We start from the raw sequence: 21,493 nt of genomic DNA on the forward strand, positions 1-21,493 counted from the left end.
AAAGGCACTATCTTTTTTTTTTTTTTTTTTCCCATTTAAATTTTTATTTTTTTTTAAAACAAGACTCACATCTCCACATTGAATCCCTGGAAGACTGGAGCCAGTCATATTCTTGATTTCAGTCCAGCATTTAAGGGCTGTCTTTCCTCATGTAACTTCTTCAGCCCCTTAAGCATTTCACTTTCTCTCCTGACTTTCCCTGCCCTGTCTGCTGGGCTGAAGGTTACACAGCTCATCATCTTCTTTGCCATCAGTAAGGATTTGTTGGAGGGTTTTGTTATCCATGTGTTAGGTTTATCAGGGAGTAACAAACTCCCCTCAAAACTCTTAGTGCTCGGGCTAACGCTTTTCCTAGCTGCTTCACCAAGAGAGCTCCAGTGCCTGCAAGGCTGCTGCATGCTGTCTTCTCTCCAAAACACTTTGAATATTCACTTAAGGGAGGAAAAAGTCCTCTTATGATGCTACGATATCACAGTGGAGACCACAGAGAGTGATGCCAAGAACACCTTATTAAATTAAAAAAAAAAAGAAAAGAAGTTCTATCTAAAAGAGCAACCAACCAACTACCTTAATATTGGTGGAAGATGGGAGACTAAATATCTCCAAGCCAGTCACTAAGGGATACCCTGGGACTGGAGTGAGCTGAAAGCTGAGTGCCAGCACTAAGCCAGACCTACAGGTCCCACATCTCCACCTTCCCATGTTTCCATGCTGCAGAGAATTTGGTAAAGCAGCAGTTTCCCAAGAGGAACATGCCTGAGATGAGCAAACCTCTGTGGGATCACCTCCTGTTTGACTTTCTGCAGATGACACTGGAAGGTGCAGGCAGTTCCAGGACCATCCAAAAGGAGCCCTATGTGTCAGTATGTGTTTTTCCTACCTGAAATGTCCCACAGTGTATATGGGATTAGCATCTAGGAAAATAAACACAGCACCACACCTTCTCAAAATGATGCTATCAAAATACTTCGTAACGCATTTATTTTGTTAAAATAAACTATGTACAATAGACGATATTAATGTGCAGTTACAATATACAATAATTACATGTTTAAAAGAGGATAAGCAAAAGAGTACAGAATCGTGTGCTGTAAATAGGAAACTAATACTGCTTACATGATTTTTAAACTATGCAAAACATAATTGCTGGAAAACTGAATTTCCTTGGTTTGAAATTTTATTGCTTTGACATGAATTCTGAAGGTTAATCTTTGAAAAAAGATATACCACTCACAAGTAAGTCAGACATAATGTTTTAATACTTATCCTTTGGTTTTACCAGCCCCATACTCCAGCGATATTGCACACAGCAACTTTTAAGAGAGAAAAATTCAGTTGCTCACATCAAGTAAAGTAAATGACTTTTTCTTAACTTGCCAAGAACTGACCGATGATGTGTTAGGTCCTGATCTGTGCTGAGATCATTACATCTGCTTCACAAACTCAGTTAGAATAACTTGTTGCACTGTTACTTTTAAGTATTGCTGAAGTACTACGCAAAAAGAAAGGAAAGAAATTTTCTGGCCTTTGTGTTCTCAGAGGAGCAGAGAATCTCTTTGCAGTGAAATGCTTGTGTTTGACAAGTGCATCAACATCATAACAGGTTAAACTGGATTCAGTTATCCTTGCACTAGAGGACAGTTCACATCCATCTCCCTGCTCCTCTCTGCAGCCTTCTTTGAAGCCCTGCCAGTCTCAACGTGCTGCCGAGCCCCAGGTATCCTGGTGTGACTCCGGGGAGGGACCTCCGAGCCCTTGCGCCAGGCTCACGCCGTACTTGCTGGGACAGCACGGACACCATGCTATGCCTTGCTCTGTAGCGTTTCCCATCTGGCAACCTGGGCTCACCACCTCGGATCACTTCTGCTCATGGGGGAAGAAGACCTTGCCAGTGTCTTTCCCCTTTCACACAGCTTTATGTTATTGCTTATTACTGAATTAATATTTACAAGTTTGGGGAAAGTTTGGGCTCATTTACTCCATACTGACAAGGCAGTTCAGTGCCTGCCAGTTCTGTAATGCAGTTAGAGCAGCTGCCTATTTTGGGGAAAAGTGTTGGGAGACATGATATGACAGTCATACTATGGATATAGCTTACACCCAAACTACTTTGACAGACATTAGACAAAAATTTCTACATGTTATCAGTACAAATAACTGCTCTGTTGGAAGATCTGGAAACTGTAGACTGGTGACAACTGTTTACTCTGAATTCATTAACCTCCAATCAAAGTCAAAATTCACCAGAGTTGGCATGAGCGAGAGCTCAAACTGATCTTTGGCAAAACCAAATGCAAAATTAAATCTGGCATCCTGAATTGGATGAGATGAAATTAAGTGACAGCAGTGAGTGCAGTGTCAAACTCAGCAAAGATACCCATTTGTCTTGAATATTACACTGTTAATGTAATCATTTTCATCCTCAACCTCAGTAGTGATTGAAATGAAGAGTTACAAATCCGTCTCCAAAGCTCAAGCTAAAGATCAGATCAGCAAAGTCTCCAGATGCCTAACTTCTTTCGGGAGTCCACAACAGCAGCCAAAAGGTATAAAAGTTTCTTGGACCTGGCTCAGCGTATATGTGTGCTCAAAGCTTGGTCAGCCACAATAAAGGGCAGAAAAGGAGGAAATGTAAAGACTTTCAAATGCTTTCCACATTAGTCATGTGTGGACCCCATTGAAATTTTCCATTGTCTTCATGAGAATTGAAATGAAGCCAACGTACAGCACCTTTGAAAATCCCACCCTAAAATTACAGTTAGAAGCAGCAGCCAAACACTGCATTATGGTCTGCACATTCTGGAAGGGGGTGGGGAGCATGCTCAAAGCTATTTTTATTAACGTGTTTTCAAAGTTAAAGTTATTTTTCACCATTGACAGCAATTCATATGATTTTTGCTTGTTGCTCTGTGGTATATGGGTTTGTGAGCTCATTTTCCTCTTACAATGAGGTTCTGACTCTTTTTGCTATTCCGGTGGGCTTCCTCGAACTGCCCAGGAAAAATAGATTGTTGTTTATATGTTTCTGAAAGTTTTAACTGAAACAAAGAAAAGACAATTTAAAGATTTTTTTTCAGCCTAGTTATGGGCATCCCCTTAACATCTTAAAATGAAATTTAAGTTTTAGGATCAAACAGACTAATTGTGGCTCTGGGCCCTGATTTTGCAGCTCTCCCCCAAAGCAGAAGTGTAGATGCTATTCTATTGCATTCATTACTTCCAATCAGTGTTTTTGTCCCAATTTTTCAATGCAAAAATATTTCTATTCGTGTTTTGTTTTGATACGTGAAGACAGCTGACATCACAAGCCACTACCAAAATCAGTGGGAGGCTTTTTCCTGCTTTCAGAGGGTCTTTATTCACTAAGAGGAAAATAAACATTTATAGTAGTGATTTGTCTTCATTTTTACACAGAGCTCAAATGTGTCTAGAAGTTATCTGACGTAGGTCACTCCATGCTCACCTCCTGTCGCAGCAGATGCTCCTCCAGTCCTATAGAGTTGTGAACCAAGAAAATGCTGTTATTTCCAGATTTGTTTTTTTATGTAGGATAAAACACATTACAAATCCTCTTCAGGGAAAAGGAAAATACAGGGAGAAAGGCATGTACAGCCAGATTCCTGCATTCTACCTGTTTACTGAACAAATGGTTCCTGGGCCAACATGAGCATATGCTGATTGCTTTGCTGGAGAAGACAAATGTGCTTTTAAACAAGCCTGGCTTGAGGCAGATCGATGCCATTGCAATTTATTTTTAATTCAGATGAAGTTTCAGTATGGTGAATCAAGAAGTATTATTTGCTGTGCCACTTGGGAAAAAAAGCTACAGAAAAGGTCAGGGACTGTAAGCAAGCTATGTTAGCAAACGTGCATCTTTCATGTCTGAATTAGAGGGACATTTTTCTAAGGACATGGCAGCTTGCGTGGTGAAAATACATCTGCTAGACACATATCATTTGTGTAATTGGCTACTGCGTGACTTGCTGTGTATGAAGCTGGGTGTGATGAGGGGAGGCAGCAATAGAAATTGTTTGCAAGAACTTCTGCAACCTTTTCCAAGCTCCCGTAAAGGGTTCTCAAATTGGGTCTCTGGAGTCTTGGGACAATATCTTGGATGGGATCTTGACAGCTTGCTGTCAATGGGAAGTGAAGCCCATGCATCCTTGTCAACAGACAGTCACCGGTAGGGAAAAGTTTGTTCCCTGTTGCTCTCTGTTTGCTACAGTGATTTTCCCACCCTTGGGGTGGGTTTTTAGCCACTTGCCTAGAGTTGCGTTGCAGTCATTGTTCCTGGGGGAGTCCTGCTTGGTTTGTGTAGCAGTATGCCCAAGGCTTGTCTCCTTTCCCAACTTATTTCTTGGTTCCTTAGAGATGGCAGATACCAGAGAGAGTGTGGTGCTGAGCATGACAGAACACCAGGTGATTTGTACAGTGTGCAGGGAATGGGAAATCACTGCTTTTTGGGGAACACAGGCCACTGGAGCACTAGAGCAGCTAGAAGAGGTTTTCTTATACATTAACTACAAGGGCAGGTCACCAATGGCCATAAATCAGCCTCCCTCATTTACAGGAACGGTATCATTGGGACTGAATGAGACATGAGGAAGTTAGAGACAACTTCTTGTGAAGTAAGGTGCTCTTCAGTATGAGGAAGACTGCCAAAATCTGGCCCCTTAATAAAAGAATTTGGAATAACTTTATTGCATACTAAGATGCAGCGCTATATTTAATTCTGTTTATTTTGAACTGAAGCAGTGCTTTGAAAGAGAAAAAAGGTGAGAAAGATTAATGACAGCTGCTGAAATGATTGTTTTGATTGTCATGCTGGACTCGGAGTGAATTCTGCAGTTCCCACCAGCAAGAAGATGATTTGCATCAGGACCAGCATGTGTGGAAATCAAGGGAAAGATTCACATCATGCCTAATTCAAGGCAATGCGAGGCAAGAGCTTGTAGTTGTTTGTTCTTCATAAGCTACATACTACTGTAACAGTAGATATTTACAGGGCAGAGAGAGAAGGTCTGGGAGCATTTGGTACATAGGACAACCAGGGGGAGCTCATCTTGAGAACTTCTCCCCACCACTCCTGGATGATAGAAGTACCTGGGACTTCTTATACTCGGTTGAACAAATGCTCCTGGATGGACCTGTGTGGTGTTAGAGCCTTGTTTCTGCATTCTCCTCAACTTTTCTGAGCAATGGGAGGCACAGGACAAACTGTGGGAGTCTTTGTGGGACCTCCTTCAGGTCCTGCTGGAAGTGGTGATATAGCACAGGATTGCCCCAGTTCCACTGGCCTGGTGTTTTAGCAGCACTCTGAAGGGCAGAGGCATCTGTAGGTTGTTTTAATGTGATAACAACTTTCTAATGTCTTGAGATATCTCTCTAATACCTAATATCTCTAATATGTCCTTGCAAGAGTTTGCATGAAAACCCTTTGGGAACTCTGAAACTACAACTGCAGGTTAACAACTCCTCGTAGAACATTAAGGTTTCAGAAGAGGCCAAAGGAGATGGGTTTTACAGGATCTGGCAGATTTCTTGTAAGCTGTGAGTGCTTTTGAAATGATAGCAGAATATTAGCAAAAGCAGCTCTGTCAGGAAAGGTTTTGACGTCAGTTGCATTAGGAGGACATTGTCAAATAGGTTCCTGGGATGGTTTATAGCCTTTACGACTCTCCTAACCATGTTCCTTTGAAGGTGAAATTGGGGTCTGATTTCTAGCTCATCTTACAGTGAGAAACCCCATCTCCTTTCACCTGGCAATCCTTTATTGATTTTCCTTTCTTGTTACTAATGGTCCTTGAAAATAACTCGAAGTTTATATCTGTTGCCTTATGCCTGTGCTTGCACTGTGTCTGGTGTTTTGATATTTCTGAAAGTAAGCTTTGCTGACTGTTCACACACCATCTGCTGGCTTTTAGAAAAGGTATTAGGTATGACTTGCCAGATAATCAATGACTCTCCTTACATCTGCCTACAATCCCTTTCTAAAGCCTATTGGCCTGTGCTATTCCTGCCTCCCCAAAATAATAGTGTAACAGGGCAGATCCTTGAGTAAGTGCCATATTGCATGGATAAGTGTGTGTACATAACCTAACACAGGAATAATGTTTATGGGACCTGCATTCACCATGGCTATTTTTAAAACATTTATTTTTGTTGGAAGAGAAATTAAAAACAAATGGAGTGCAGGGGCCATTTCTCAGTGGATTGTGACCACCCTCCCTTGCAGCTCCCAGTTGTCAAATTTTGGACACAATCAGCTTGAAAAACTTGAAATTTTACTGCCTCATTAATGTGATGTCCTTGGTTTTGTAAGTGCAGATAAAACCCTGGTTAGTCTTAACATTTTTTGTATGCATATGAATAATTTTCTATCTGCTTTTGCTGCTATGCAGTAATTTGTGCAAGGTGCTGCAGTTGAATACATTAGGACAGTAGCATTTTAGCTTCTACATCACCATATATTTTTTAGTTAATTTTCCTCAAACCACTGCATTTATGTTAATGCCACAACTTCCTATTTGATTTATGATTTTATATGCCTATCCTATGCCATCCCATTAGTATTAGTAGACACCCCTGATACGCGGTGGCACACAAAAATATCATTTTATTATTTGTGGCTTTCTCTGAGGCATGCCGGGAATGCTATACTGCACTTTTCCAGTGTGCTCATTATTTTATGATAAGCTCAGCTGTCAGTCTGGTTTTCTATTTCCTGTGTATTTTGTGAAGCTCTAAGAATATCTGGCAGCTCCAACCTGAGTGTTTGCACTGCGCTTCAGCTAAAACAGACTTCACTTACTTTAACCAGAGACTTGTATATAGGCTAGCGCTCTACAGCAACCTACGTGAGCTAAAACTAAGTAATCATCCTATTTTATTTCCACTGAAGTAAATGGCAGCACAGTGAAGGTCTAATTTTCTCTGAAATCTGTTGAAAGCTTTTTGTTTGTTTGTTTCAGTGGCCTTCTAGTCATGTTGTAAGCCAACAAACATTACCTAAATATTTCTTTATTTAATCCACTCCTAGTTTTCCTCATACTCCCCTAATACCTCTTTACACATTATAGTTCAGCTGATTGCCAGTGTCCCAGATGTGCGAATACTCACTGCTCGCCTGGGGACAGCAGCACAGCCTCTGCGGCACGACATGAACTCCTTCACGGGGCTTCAGCACTGTCCTCCCTCTGAGCTGTGCTTTATCGGCCAGTCCATTTGAAGCAAATGTCTGGGACATAATAAAACGAAATATAAAATACGAGCAAAGAATGCCAGCAGTGAAGAAATCTTCCTTTTGTCTGTCTTTGATTTAGCACAACTTCATTTTCATCCATGCTTGTGTGCAGCGGGAAAGAGATGGTGAGTGAAAGCTGGTTGGGCAACAGCAACAGGGCGTTCGCCTCGAATTTGATTGCTTTTGTCAGAGAGAACTGTTGATTTCTACCTGGAAACATTTTGGGGTGTCGGAGCTGGTTTCTGTAGGCGTCCATGGTAAACTGAATTTGTGCTAAAGGAGGAGCTGGGATCCATAAGCCTCAGTGACTGCAGGATTGGGCACTGCATCATGCTTGTTCCCTTCTCTGCCCAAGGGTGCAGTTCCTATAGTCCTGCTGAAGTCCCTAATTGCTCTGAGTAACACCAGGCCTATAATTCACCACTAATCATGAGTTTTTCTGGTTGCATGTGTGTACTCAGCCATGCTGCTGTGCTTCTGAAGAGGAGTGGGCTGGCAGTTCCCTGGAGTGGGGTACGGGGGGGTGCAGGGCACGTGTCCCTGGGCTGGGAGGGTGCACTGCCGTTACTTGCTTATGCCTAGCACTTCTGGAAACACTGACTACAGACACTGCTTTTGTGAGGAGTTACAGCGGAGGTCTTCAAATCTATATTTGCTGGCACTGTGATTTTCTGCTTGGGGAATGAAATCTGTTACAAGACAGTCTCGTGGCATTGCCAGGGTACCCGAAGGCAGATGCAAGTAACAAGACGCCCTTCGAGTTCACCTCTGAGCATCTGTGTTGCTGTGATGTGCAAAAGTACAGGCTCCCTGGAGAGGCTTTAGTGAAAAGGCACGCTTTCTTCAACAGCAAGGAGAGCTAACAGGCAGCTTCCCTTCCCTTAAGGTCTGGAATTCCCATCTCTGTGCTGTCTGCTGTAGCCCATCATCTGCGAGTTGTGTGAAAGTTCACCCCCCAGGACTGCAGCCATGCTGCAACTTAAACATCACTCACAGTAATGAAGATGGAAAAATGGGAGCAAAGAAAGTAGTGAATGGGAGGAGGGAGACTACAGTAAATCAACATGTTTCCAACTCCACTTTGGTGAGTGTTTTTACATGAGATACCCCATGAAAAAAATAATCTTAAGGCAATTGGACCACCTTAAAGCACTTGAAGTGAGTATGACCTTTGGCTTTTTGGTTTTTGCTATTTTTGTCTGCTGGGTGAGATGTAGAAATCCAGCTGATCTATAAGGTAAATTTTCAGTTGCCATGGCAATGTCTCTCGTTCATGTTCTCAGTTTGGAAGGGAGATTGTTCCGTGCTGCTATTTCATGTCTAGGGCAATATTCTTTGGTGGCAGAATTTCTTTGTTTCAGTACATTAGTGCTACAACTCTGTTCTTCCTTTCCCAGCTTATGGAAACATGGCTCAGCCTGAACATTCTCCTGTAAAAATACAGTTATTTGCATTTTTTTGTTGTAAGAACATTCCTTAAGTCTGGAGGTAAATGTTGATCCATTTTGATAGCTTGGGTGCAGCAACATCCTGATGCTGTGAAGTTTCACCATTAAGTGAAAAACTGGAATCACTCCACCTTTGCTTCCATGTGGTTTGAACAAACTAAAGTATATCCTGAACTAGCGAGTCTTAGAAAAGAAAAGTAATTTAAAAGTATATCCTACCTATAGTGTATATCTTACATATTAGATTTCTACAGATCTCCATGTGCTTTCAGTCAGTTCAGATTCAATTCCTAAGTACTGCAAATTCCTAATTTTGATCAATTCTTGCTTAAGGCCACAAATGGAGTTTCACTTGTTTCTTTTACTACCTTTAGTTCTTTGTTTTTCCACATGGCACCTTCACCTTATTCCTAAGGTGAGGAGTCAAGCAGGAGCAGGCATCCTGGTTTCTGTTGGTTCAGTGCAGTCTGCAGTAGTAGGAACAGGCTGCATACAGCTCTGGAGGGTTAGGAAAGTACATAGACATGAGTTGGCCTAGTGTGATACAGCTTGGAGGTTTCACAGAACGGAGGGCTCCTATATTTGGGTAAGAAGGACCCCTTTCTGGTCATGTTCCCCATTTCAGTTGCATGTGACCTTCATTGCCTTTCTAACCTGCTTGGTTTCATTGAACTCATCTCGTTTTTCTTTCCAAGGGACTTCACACCAGGGTGCAGCAGCTGTGGCACTTTGCACAACGCTTCTTCTTCTTCTTGGGGTGGAAAATGGTCAGGATTGCTTCATCGAAGACAGTCTTAAGGCCTTTCTGCGTGAGGGCTGAGCACTCCAGATAACACTGTGCTCCGATCTGAAAGAGAAGAGAGAAAACGTGAGTACTCGCTGCTGGGAGAGACAGAGCGACCCTGTTCCAGCATCATTTTATGTGCATACCTGTCCTGCCACAGAGGGAAGCCCAGACCTTTAGAAAGGGGGTCAGGTCTTTGCTCTGTTTTGTATCTGGCTGCCTACGGGATTAAGGGGCAAGCTCAGGCGGTCATCCTGAGCGAGGGAGCAGGGATGGGCATCAACACCAGTATCTCACCATGAGGTATTAATGGGGAGCAGGAATTCCCTGCACCACCCTCCAGAGAGGGAGGGGGGCTGCACCCGTGTTCGAGTGCTGGACCAGGAGCTTGGCCTCCTGTCTGTGCAGCTGGGGAGGGTTTCAAAGAGATGCTGGGTTGTTAGCTGAACCCCTTCATATACTTGCCTCTTCTCCCCTGACCTGTCAGTCTTGTGTCCTGCCTCCTGCAATGCCAGGGAGCTGCTACCTGGGGGAACTGGGAAGCATCATCTTGAGACAGGAGTCTCTTGGGGGTGCTGATATGACACAAACACACAAAGTAGCCTAGGAAAGCAGCCTCAGCTTATTCAGCGACCTTGTTGCTTATTCAGTGTATTCTGCTAATGGATGCTTTCATTGGCCTTTGAGGGCCAGAGCCTGTAACAACACCTGCAGCATGTAAAGTGGAAATGGCTGGGGCCTAGCTGCCTGCATTTCACAGCTTGGGGAGCGCTTTTATCCCCCTGCCTTCCTAGGACAAAGGTGCAATAGCACAGAAACCTTGAGAGCTCCTTCTCTCCTGCTTGAAGTGCAATGGATAAGAGAGAATCAAGTTGTCTGGGCTTTCGTAAGGGGTAGGGATGAGTTTGGAAGGAGGTGCTGTAGGGAAGGATTTGCCACATGCACCTTCTGGCAGAAGCCTGAACAAGAAACACTTGACTGAGGTAAAGTAGGCAGTAAAACCTGGTTTGCTCTCTGTTTGCCACCTGCTGCCCTGTGTACCTTGCTGCTTTGCTTAGAGCTTAATTGGGTATTGCAGCAGAACAGCAGGCTCAGGAGCCACAACCTGTGTCTGGGTCCAGCCTGTTTGAACAGAAGCTTTAATCTCTGGATGGGACCAACCGAAGCGCCCTGGAAGAGTTCACCTTGAATGAAACAAACCCAATGGAAAGCTGTGATCAATCGATTTCATCGGACCTCAGAAAAAGCTATTACCTCCTTTGCTAGCTTCACTCCGTGCTCGTAGGTGAGTGGTTTCTCTTTCATGTAAAGCAGCCGAGCCAAAGTTTTGGGATCATCCCGGAGATCAATCTAACAGAAAACACACAAACCCTGTGCTCAGTACCACCTTGGGTAATTCTTGAGACAGATATTCATAGCTTTACAAACGCACAGTCATGTCCTCACATGAGGGCATCTGTCCTCCCGGCCTCAGCTGATACTTCAGAAATGAATTGCACATGTATTTTCCTTTTCTCTCCTTTTTTTTTCTTTCTGTTTAACATGAATCAGTTCTTACTGGTGGGTTATTGGGTCACAGCTCGGATAGCTGCGGTACAGTAAAGATGTGGTTCTCAATGGCTCTCACAATGGGTCTTGGAAGGTGTCAAGTGGAAGCCTGAGCCACATTGGAAGGGGAGGCTGCTGCAACCCTGCACCGCGTCACCCGTAAAACACCCCGACAGGCCAGACAGACGCAGCTCAGTCTGACTGACTTGAAACAAAATCCTTTATTTCCATGGAAAACATCAAAGTGAAGCATTCTGGCATTTCAAACCCATCCATTTTCAGAGTGTATGCTCCAAAGGGTAATACTTTTATTTTAAAATGAGTGTTTTAGATTATTCCAGTGTGGAAAACAAAGCCAGTGTTTGAAAGATTGGACTTTCCTACGGCATGAAGATTTTGGTTTTGACCAGAATTTGATCTGTTTCTCTAACTTGGCTTAGGTTACTGTCCAGTGTTCGGACATTTTCCAGACTCGTATGCTTACTTCTCACGGTCTCTAGCCACTCTGTCTTGGAAACAAACCCATGTTTAAGGCATTTTTATTTGATTGACAGATTCATAGATTTTAAGGCCAAAATAAAGTGGTTTGATCGTTTAGTCTAACATCCACTATAACACAAGCAGGACGGTGAGTCACTAATTGCAATGTTGATGTAAAGCATGGGGGAGGCTATTTCCTTCCCATGTCTCTAAGTCATTTGGTTAATTATTCCCATTTTTAAAATTTAGTTTGAAATTTAGCTTCTGCTTCTAACAACAGACTTTGATGGTTTTTTTTCCCCCTCGCTAAAGGCCTGTCAGAAACCTTTTCTCCCTATAGATATTTATGCCTTGTCGCCACACTAATATACATTTGAATAAAAAGATGGGATGAGTTTTGCCAGTCCTGACTAGCACGATAGGACATCTGCATGTTGGTTTCCATTCCCAGACCCTGAGCTTTCCTCTAACTTTCCAGGAAAGTTTGGCTGCGTTTCACACAAGAAGTTCAATAGGAAACCTTTCCATAGAGCTCATCCTCCAGCCACCCTTGAGGTGGAGTAGGAGCCCCCTCACGCTGAAGACCCCCGCGATGGCTGGAGAAGCATTACCTGTGTTCCTATGAGGACATAAGGCACGTTGGGCATGCAGACTTTGAGCTCGGGCACCCACTCCTCCTGGACGTTGTGGTACGAGGCGGGGTTCACCACTGAGAAGCAGATCAAGAACACGTCCGTGTTGGGGTAGGACAGGGGTCTCAGCTGGTTGTAGTCCTCCTGCCAGGGGGAAAACAGCAAGTGTGTTAAGGGGTGGGGGATAACTGCAGATGGGGGCATCACGTTGGCTCTTGATGACCTGCTCAACACTGTCCCTCCGTGCTCATGCACGCTTATAACCTCTGGGGAGCTGCCGAGGGGGAAATCACCCCTCGTGGGCCAGGGGTGTTGTTTTGTCAGCGTCTTTACCCAAAAGAGCTAACACATTTTGTTTGTGTGTGTATTATCTGTGGTGATGCTGGTGTAGAGGGTAATGCTAAACAGCGGCCATCGCTGGTGGTATAATAAAAATTGATCTTGAGGCGGCGTGTACCAGCCTCAGCCCTCCAACAATGTGATACCGTCCGGGGAAGTATTATTTGACTGTCACCACTAGCTAATATTTGCTGATGACACACATCTCTACAGGCTTTTCTGTTAATATTACGGGCTTTCTATTCCCTAGTAGGCATTATAGACATAACCATATACAATAAATAAGGTCTCCGGGCTATTTGGTGCCATCACAGTCATGTAAGGTACGCAGCAATGTGTCAGTCAGCAGAAGACACTCATCTTGAAAGCACAAAGCAGATCAAATCCAGCCTGCAGTGGCTGGGGAAATCACTGGGGGTGATTTAGTGTTTCCACAGGCCCTGGACGGGGGAAGGAAAGATGTTTTTTCTATGGGCTAGTTGTGAAGAAGGTGAATTTTCAAACAGCTCAAAGCGCAGCTGTGTTGTGTCATGAGCTGGCTGTGATAGTTGAGTTTCAAGGAATAATTTAGGTCTGTTTTCAGGCTTGATATGTTGAGAGTGAGCAGAGGTTTTGTAAGCCGCGTGAAAGGGATAGACTGGCTCTTTCTGATAGTGAGAGCATATGTAGCTGTGCCTGGTGGGTACTTTTCGATGAAACCTGTTAGAAAATTTCAGTGCAATGGAACAGATCCTTTTAGAGAGGATACACCTGTTCTAAAGGCTTTTTTGAGGGGTCCAGAGTTAAAAAAGGAGAAAGGAACACAAATCTGGAGTGTAGGAAATAATAATACATGTTGCTGTCAAGTCTGACTGAGACATAGGTCTTCAGTTTATAGTTTATGCATTCTGGGCAAGCCTCAAATCTCTGCAGTATGGTTGCTTTAGGTTATAACTGTATGAAAACTCAACTGGTGCAGTTTTGCTTTGCAGATACTGGAATAGTTAATAACTCAATGAAAAGGCGGGGGGGGGGGGGGGGGGGGGGGGGAGATGTCCAGGCACTGTTGCTTAGACTTGAGAACATTTATCTGCGGTAGGGAAAACCCACATTAGGGGCAGGAGCGATGCAAGTTGCTATCTGTCCTGCAGGAGAAACTGATTCAGGACTATATCACTGTGGGCCCAGATTAGATGGTGTCTTAATTCAGCCTTGCTTCTGTCTTGCTTTGGTTGGGTCAACAAATGAGAGGGCTTAGTTATGAGTTGAGACTGGTAAATCTTCTTTCTGAAGTCTTTTGTTCACTGAGTATGCAATGATAAGATGACCCAGACTATTTCTGAATCGACACTAGTTTCTGAAAAATACTAATGGATTACGTAAAAACAGTCTGCTCCAACCTTTTCTAAACAAAAAACCTTAATTATTTATTCTGAAAGGAAGTATGAGGCCAAATTTAGCTCTGTCTCATTAAAAAGAAGTTTAAAGAAACATCCTAAACAACAAACAAAATGTCTGGTTTTGTCTAACTGAATGTTCATTGTCCCAAACCCACTTAACAGGAAGCGTAAATTCCCAGTTACCACCTCCAGCCCCACAGCCACAGTATTTGGGGTGAAGCCAGAGTATTTGTCAACTGACCTATGTCTTTCCAGTATCATAAAAAGTATTGATCTGAAGGAGGATTTACAAGACTAAAGGAGGTGTTTGGACATATCAGCCCCCAAGAAAGAGTGGATTCTCCACGGTTGGGGAATGACAGGAAAGAAACCTCAGAGGTGTTTGTGGGAACATCAGCGATACAGGCGATGAAGAAGCAAAGTTGGTGGGAGGAGATTTATATGAGGCTCTGGAGATGATGCCCAGCTCCCAGCAGATGAGTTAATAGAGGCAAAGTGGATGCCAAGATGATGGGAGCAATGGCATTATAGAGACAGATGAATTTTATGTGGATGCTGTGGGATAGGAAGGCCTGACCTGATTATGGGACATTATTTTAACCCAGAAAATCAAATCTGAGATTGTGTTTATGCCACAGTCAACATGGGCTGATACTAGGTGCTTGGCAAAGGCCTCTTCTGTGTTTTCGGTTTAATTGCTGCAAATCAGCATCCTAAAACAGCCACGCGGTGGCAGCAAGCCCTCGAGGAATCGTCATTTAGGATTTTTGGAAAGAAATTGGCTAAATATAAACACTTTCAATATTCCAGACATGCATATTTAGAGGGGCTGGAACTTACTGTACCATTAAAATTACAAACTAAAAGCCACGAGTGCTCTGCCTGGTGGTGACAGCTACAGGAGTGTGCATTTAATTTTGTTTTGCCTGTTCCTTTGGAGCCCCTAGAAAATCCTTTTTCAGGAGGAGCGTTCCAGATTTGTGTTAGCAGCACAGAGCATTATATAAATTGTAAGGAGGGATAGCCACACATCGCGTAGCAGAGGTCTCGTCTCCCATCAGGGCACGTGGAAGCTTGCATGGACGTGTTAAAGCACAAGCACTAATGTCATGGGTAAGAGTTGATCTGGGCTCCTGTACATGCCTGTGTCTGTGGGCTGGCAAAAGCCTCCAAATCACATCGGACAAGGACCCTATCTCTGTTTGTACCTGCTCTCCAGAAGAAGGCTATAAAACCTTGCAATGGACCATTATGAGATATGGTGCATCTGGATCATTTCTCATTCAGAGGTGGTTGAAGTCAAGCAAATAAATAGTGTAAAAAAGGGACCGGACATTTGCATGGGTATGGGGCATATCCAGAGGTGCTGCTAGTGACAGTGGCATTTGGGAAGGGACACGAGTCCTCATGGGCTTGCACTGTAGGTGATCATTAATTTGTTTCCCTAGCTTGTGCTCACATTTTGCTGCCTGTTGTTTAGGGAGCGCAAGGCTTCCCAGTTAACACTGCCTGGCCACCGGTTTAGCATTGAAATGCCAGAGCCAGACCTGGCCTTGATGAGTTACCTGCCTGTGATTTGCCAGGGCTGAGATACATTGACTGGTGTTACTCCCTCCCTGCTCTGTTGCTGCCATTAGCCTTGCAGTGTTCAGGCCCAGAAAGTACAGCAAAACTTCCTTTTTTATGTTGCTGCCATGCTGACCTCACGTACGCTCCCTGCCATGTCAGCTTGTTAAAGCACTCCGCACCTGAGTCCAGCCTGGGGAAAAAAGACCACTGGTTTTTTTCCTCCTAGGACTGTTTGTGCCAGGGATGCAGAAAACCAGATACCCCAGATCTGGGGTCTCTGCCAGCTCTCCCTTCAGGCTGACAGAGGGTCCTGCTGCAGAAGTACATTTTCCAATTGTTATTTCATTAGCATATGTTTTATAGCATCGTAATGTCAAGTGCTATTTTTGGCTATGACTTCACACCAATGCCTTTGGAAAGCTGCACAACACAAGGAGAAGGAGGGAGGAAACAACCCAGATGATCTGTCCTTATAGCTTGAGCATGTGGGAAGCATCATCATTTCAACCTCCATGGAGATACAATCTAGTCATCAAGAAGTGATTCATGGTCTGAGTTTTGACTAGATGGCCACGTCCTCTGGACCAAGGGCTGAAAGGGAACTGAGCCTGATGAGTTAGAAATGGTGCTTGGAGGCAGGTGGTGCTCTGGCTAGTTTGAAGCAGGAGATGGCAAAATGACTGCAGAGGAGGGGATGGAGGGGTGAAGTTTGTAAAAGAGACAGATTAGTGTTTCTTCTGGCTCAGGAGGACAAATAAAAGGATGTCTTGCTGAGGAAATGGGTGGTAGGTGGAACTGGCAGCCCTACAAAACAAGTAGAAATATTAAGGCACTGGATAAAAATCTGAGAATGGAATATAACTCCAGTCTCATTTGCAAAGGCTTGCAGTGCTGCTGGATAGTGACAGACATGCTCCAAGCTCTGTGTTTGTGAGTGCAGAATGGAAAATTGAACATGCATTGAAGCTGGGACAAGGACTTGGGTCGTATTTTGGTACTGGCTTTTGGAGCATCTGTTTGCACCATGTGAATAGAAAGGATGGGTGGACTGTAAGTGACACCAAGCTAGCTGTGAAGTGACCATTGCTGCCTACAGACCTGTGATAGGAATAAAATAAAAAAAGTGAAACTCAAAGCGTAAAAGCCCTAGTCCTGCTGAGTGCAGGTTTTTTTGGAAGTGACAGTCTGTCCTGATGCAGTTTTCGACCTCTCTGCATACTGCTGCAAAGTATATTCTGTAATAAGTAGCCTTCTGCAGACAGGAGGGTCTCCTTCTGTGTTGTTTATGCATTTCATAGCAGTCAGTCATGGCCAAAAAAGCACAGCCAGTAAGTGCTTCTGAAAGCAAAGCCCTGCATTCAGGGCTGCTGGGTCCCAGAGAGCAAAGCAGGCTCCCAAATCTGCTTTCCTCTCCTGCTGCCTCCCATGCCAGCTCTGACCAGAGGACCTGGAGGATGTGGGTTCCAATCTTCCTAGGCTGGGAGGGACCTGGGACCTTCTCCCTCCACTCTCAGCAGGTGATTTTCTGTAAGGTTTTTGTGCAGATTGAGTTCCTTTCTTTATTCTGCCAGTTGCTGGCATTTGGAGGTAGGAGAGGGAAATTTCACCATGAAAATGTGTTGCTCCCTGTACCCTCTTCTGCCCTTCTACTGGCAGAGCGAGGCAGTGAGAAATACTCTCTCTGCCTCTCCAGGGGGTGAAATCAGCCCACAGACCAGAGTTCTTCTGCAAACTTTTTGTGCAAGCACACTGTATCAGACTGTGGACAGTGGAAACAGTAAAAGCATTATGTATGTAAGTAAGCATGGGGTACAGACTCAACTGTAATGGACACCCGTGGCCTGGGAGAATGATGTTGGGAAGGATGCCAGTCTGGCTGGGTTACCATTTAAAAAGTCAATAGCTGGTGACTGATAGGCTGGTGATGTATTATATCAGTTTTCTGATCTTGGAAATGGGAATTCTTCCCTGTATATTCAATGCCACCATGTGGTAAATGTAAGAAAACACTGACTTTATATGAAATGTCATATTTGCAGTAGGAGGTGGATATATGGGAGGCTGAACAGCCTGATCAGGCTTTAGTTTTTTGCTTAGACAAAATTCAGTCTTAGGGATGAGCGTATTTGTGTGTGTTTTATTGCTGAACCAAAATGAAAGCTCTATGTAGAAAACAAAAAGGAGAAAGTCAGCAGTTCAAGCATTACAACTCACAACTGATTGTTAATATTTGTAAAACCCCACAAACAGCACGAACAACAAAGCCCAGTATATGGTAGTAACAAACAAACCGTGGGAAAGGAAAACATAAATGTTTTGCAGTAATTTACCTGCCCTGCAGTGTCATAAAGTCCCAGCAAGTGTTGTTGTCCTCCCACAGTCACAGTTACTGGAAAAGAGAAACAAGAGATGCTGCTTATGCACAAGCCAGTGGCCTCATTTTTATGTGTTTTAATCCTAAAACGGCAATAGACCTTTGTGCTAGACACATTAGCACATCTTACAATGTGCATCCTGAACCAAGCACATCTATTCAACCCAAATCGAATGCAACCTAAAGTCGCCACAACAGCAAATCCTTTATGCCAAGTTCTTATTTCTTTACAGACGGCCAAGACTGATGAGCCGCACGCACCGTTACTATCAGGGACCCAGAGACAGGAGGACATTTGCTTCTGTTTCTGCAGCCACCAGCTGACCCCCATGAGGTGGTAGGACTTGAAAGCACAGAATTCCTGTCCCCCCACCATGAACATTGGGGTAGGTTTGTCATGGATCACTGAGAGGGATTTTTTATTATTTTATTTCTTCCAGGCTGTGAAATGATGAAGCATTCAGCAGTGGTTGATGTTTGCTGGGTCTCAGTGGAGGTGTGCTGCCTCTTGGGCAACCTGTCCTGTCCTGCGTCATGCAATCACAAGTCAAGTGGCAGTGCTTAATGTGTGGGACTCTGTGGTGGATGCTTCAGAGGACAGGGAGGAAGAGGAGCACTAGTATTTGCAGGGATGTTGAATAGATTCTGTTGCAATTGAAGGAAAGCATGGCTTGGCTTAGTTTATTGATCACACTCAGCATGTTTACTCCTTTGGTAGAACTCACTTTGAACTTCATTTTGAGCCCATTAACACTAATGAAAATGTTTTCTCATTGCCTTTGGATGAACCCCATTATTAGCTGATCTCTGTAATCAGTTTTATTTTGTATAAAGGATGTGATCTGTGTTAATGGTATTTAGTTAACCAGTTAATCTGCTTAAATCATTACTACTCAACTGGAAAGAAAGGGGGGGGGGGGAATCCAGTTCCACCCATTAGTCAACAGGAAGACTTTAAACATTCATCAGGAAAGTTGCTCAAAATAATGGTATTCTCACAGCCCATGGACTATTACTTTTTTTAAACATGAGGGCAAATGGCTAGAATGAACATAGAGCTATGGCTGGGGTGGGGGTCTAAGACTGGTGCCCATTGGCTGATCATGACTTGTAGTTAATGAGGGCTGGGAAAAATTAAGAATTACTTTTGGCAAAGAGAAGGCTTGAGAACATTACACAAGTTCTTGCTGATTTTCTTTAAAGTGATAAGACTTCTCTAGGAGAAAAGTACCTACCAGTTTATAGAAGTTAATAGCTCCTGCACTGGGGAACAATGTCCATTTGAAATCACCTAGACTTGAAGTCTCTGTCACTGTGGCTGGACAGACTGATTATTCAGCAGCTTTACTTGCTTGCAAAGCAACACAGCAATTTTGCTAGCATATAAACAGAACAGAACTGACATCCTGAGAGTACAAAGGCTCAGCGAGGACCAGACTTGCTGATGAGAGCAGGATGGGCCGCACTCACCTGCTGCTGGGGCTGCCTTCTGATGTGCAGGGGAAAGAGGAGACGGGAACAGGGCCAAGAGCCCTCCTCCCACTCCTCAGTTCAGGAGGTAGCTCCTACACAGGGAACTTAAAAATGGGGCTAGATTTTGAGCATGGATGTCCGTGGGTGGAACAGCCCAGGGAAGAGGTACCAGGGTGGGGAGATGGGTACCAATGCAGACAGGAGACAGTCCAGATGCCCCATCCCCTTCCTTCAACCTGACTTGAATAAAATAATTTGAACTAAACGTCCCCAGAGCCCTGGTTTTCAACTTTTTGTGGTGTAGGGAGTCTCAAAATGTCCCAGTAGTGGTATGAACTGTGTAAGTCTACTGACAATACGCTTGCTTTCTTAGGTCCCTTCTCAGAAGCAGTGGGGGCCACAGGTGGTCCTGCGGAGCTTACTGGAGGCAGCCGGGAGGTGTGTGTTTTTTTCCAGTTGCAACCTTGGCCAGCCTTCAATCTGCCCTTGTGCCAAGGAGTGCAGGAGCCAGACCTGTTCTGCTGATTTATTCTGCTTAAGGACCAACTGTGGGAAGATGTACCCTTCAGCTGAAGGCAATTTTCCAGCTGCGGTGCATTAGCTGTGCAGTGCTCAGCTGGTCGAGGTGGCATTTAGGACTGCCTGCGGTGTTTAGGACTGCATGTGAACATCAGTCACTGTCAGTCCTTGGTTGAACTTGTATGGAGCTTGCAGAACACCTCCAAAGCAGGTTCATAGGACAGCTGTGTGGCCGTGGGGTGCATGGAGATGTAGGTGATCTAATGTGTCTGATGAATATGAAGAGACATTTGCCATACGTCAGTACTGACATAGTCATCCAGCTCTACCTCTCATGCTGGCTAACCCTGAGTACAGGCAAACTGAGCTGGCCCCTGAGTACAAAGATCAGCTCAGGTCTTCAGTGTTTTAAAAACTTAAAAGTCACACTGAAATTTACTCTGTCTAGGCTCGGGCTGCTGTGAAGCTTCACTGGCCCATCTCTTGGTGGCATCTGACAGAGCTACGGTGGCAAAAAGCCCCGGTGCAGATACAAATTGCTGCCTTGTTCCAGTAGTTAATACGGTTTGGAGACAAGCTGTTTGGCTAGAGGTCCAGTCTGTCTCCGGCGCGCTAGGCTTTGCCAGAAGGATATGCTGCAACAGCTCCTAAACTATTAGCTGTGCTCTGTGGCCCATGAAGTCACGGTGGATATTTTGTAACAGGTCTGTGGAGCCACACACTGAACAGTTATTTATAGTTTGTACAGTTTAGTTTGGCTTTTGGTGACCTCTGGGAAATTCTGAGGGGGAATAAAGAGGTTGGTGGTGTCCCACCATTACTCTTCACGTACACAAGGGCTAAGAAATGCAAGGGCTTTTGGAAAAAATACCCAGCTTGCACATCACATTTTAATTCTCCTTATAGCACCCTGCCTCTTATGGGTCCTGCTGTGAATTTCTGCAGGGTCCCAGTCATATCTTTTTTCTTTTTCTCTTTTTACTTTTTTTCTTTCACTTTCTCTTTTTCTTTTCCCATCAACCTTTCTATTTTCCTTCTTCTTGTTGATTGTTCTGATCCGTCTCATCATCAGAGGATATCCTTCCTGTCCACATCACCTCTCCAAGTTTACAGCTACCACCCCAGCAAAACTGTCTTGTTGGCTAAACTTCAGCAACAGACAAACTGCTGTCTTTGGATTCCTGGCTCTGAAGGCAGTGGGGACCAAATGGCTCACACTGACAATTCAAATAATCACTGGCTCTTGAAACAGCGATGTCTAGATTAATGTCTCGGTGCTGAAATTTACACCACACTTTCATGCAGGCAAAACAGATGTCAAAATAGATGGCTTTTGCCTGTGAAAAGATCATGGTATTTTTATACTAGGAGTTTATCAGTCCGCCTCTGTCAGGCAAAACACTGTTCAGCATGTCCACTACCTAGGTTGTATTTATGAGCTGAGATTGCTATGCTAGATTTGTAGGCCTTAGTTTTGGCTTTATCTCAGTTTATTTTTACTTACCCTGTTAACTATCTTTTCCTGTTCTCTCAGTGGCCAAGCCTATGGGAAGCCAACATGGAATTCCTTCCCAGTCATTGGGGTAATGCAGGCTCCTTTATGGGCTTGTGAACTCAGCTTTATGAGCAGTCTTGGAGTAACCAGATAAATATGAACTCTCCTTGCCATTTACTGGCTATATTGATATATTGATTAAGCACTGAA

General features: G+C 44.1%; 1 protein-coding gene across 2 annotated transcripts in view; it reads right to left on the reverse strand.

The window, feature by feature from the left end:
* Nucleotides 1-982: 982 nt before the first annotated feature.
* The window catches only part of RHOJ (ras homolog family member J), a 64,157-nt gene continuing 43,646 nt past the window's right edge, over nucleotides 983-21,493 (reverse strand). The window contains exons 2-6 of one of the 2 annotated variants that reach the window (XR_008234601.1): nucleotides 17,753-17,811; nucleotides 12,115-12,279; nucleotides 10,730-10,825; nucleotides 7,120-9,538; nucleotides 984-3,492 (exon numbers count right to left, since the gene is read on the reverse strand). Coding sequence is in view for 1 of the 2 variants with exons in the window: in XM_052783444.1 (XP_052639404.1) it covers nucleotides 9,392-9,538; nucleotides 10,730-10,825; nucleotides 12,115-12,279; nucleotides 17,753-17,811 (467 nt within the window). In the remaining variant the exon portion in view is untranslated. Of the gene's footprint in view, nucleotides 9,539-10,729; nucleotides 10,826-12,114; nucleotides 12,280-17,752; nucleotides 17,812-21,493 lie in introns of both variants that reach the window. The other variant, XM_052783444.1, reaches the window with a different exon arrangement.

The sequence above is a fragment of the Harpia harpyja genome, chromosome 3 (assembly GCF_026419915.1).
Source record: "Harpia harpyja isolate bHarHar1 chromosome 3, bHarHar1 primary haplotype, whole genome shotgun sequence".
NCBI classification, from domain to species: domain Eukaryota; kingdom Metazoa; phylum Chordata; class Aves; order Accipitriformes; family Accipitridae; genus Harpia; species Harpia harpyja.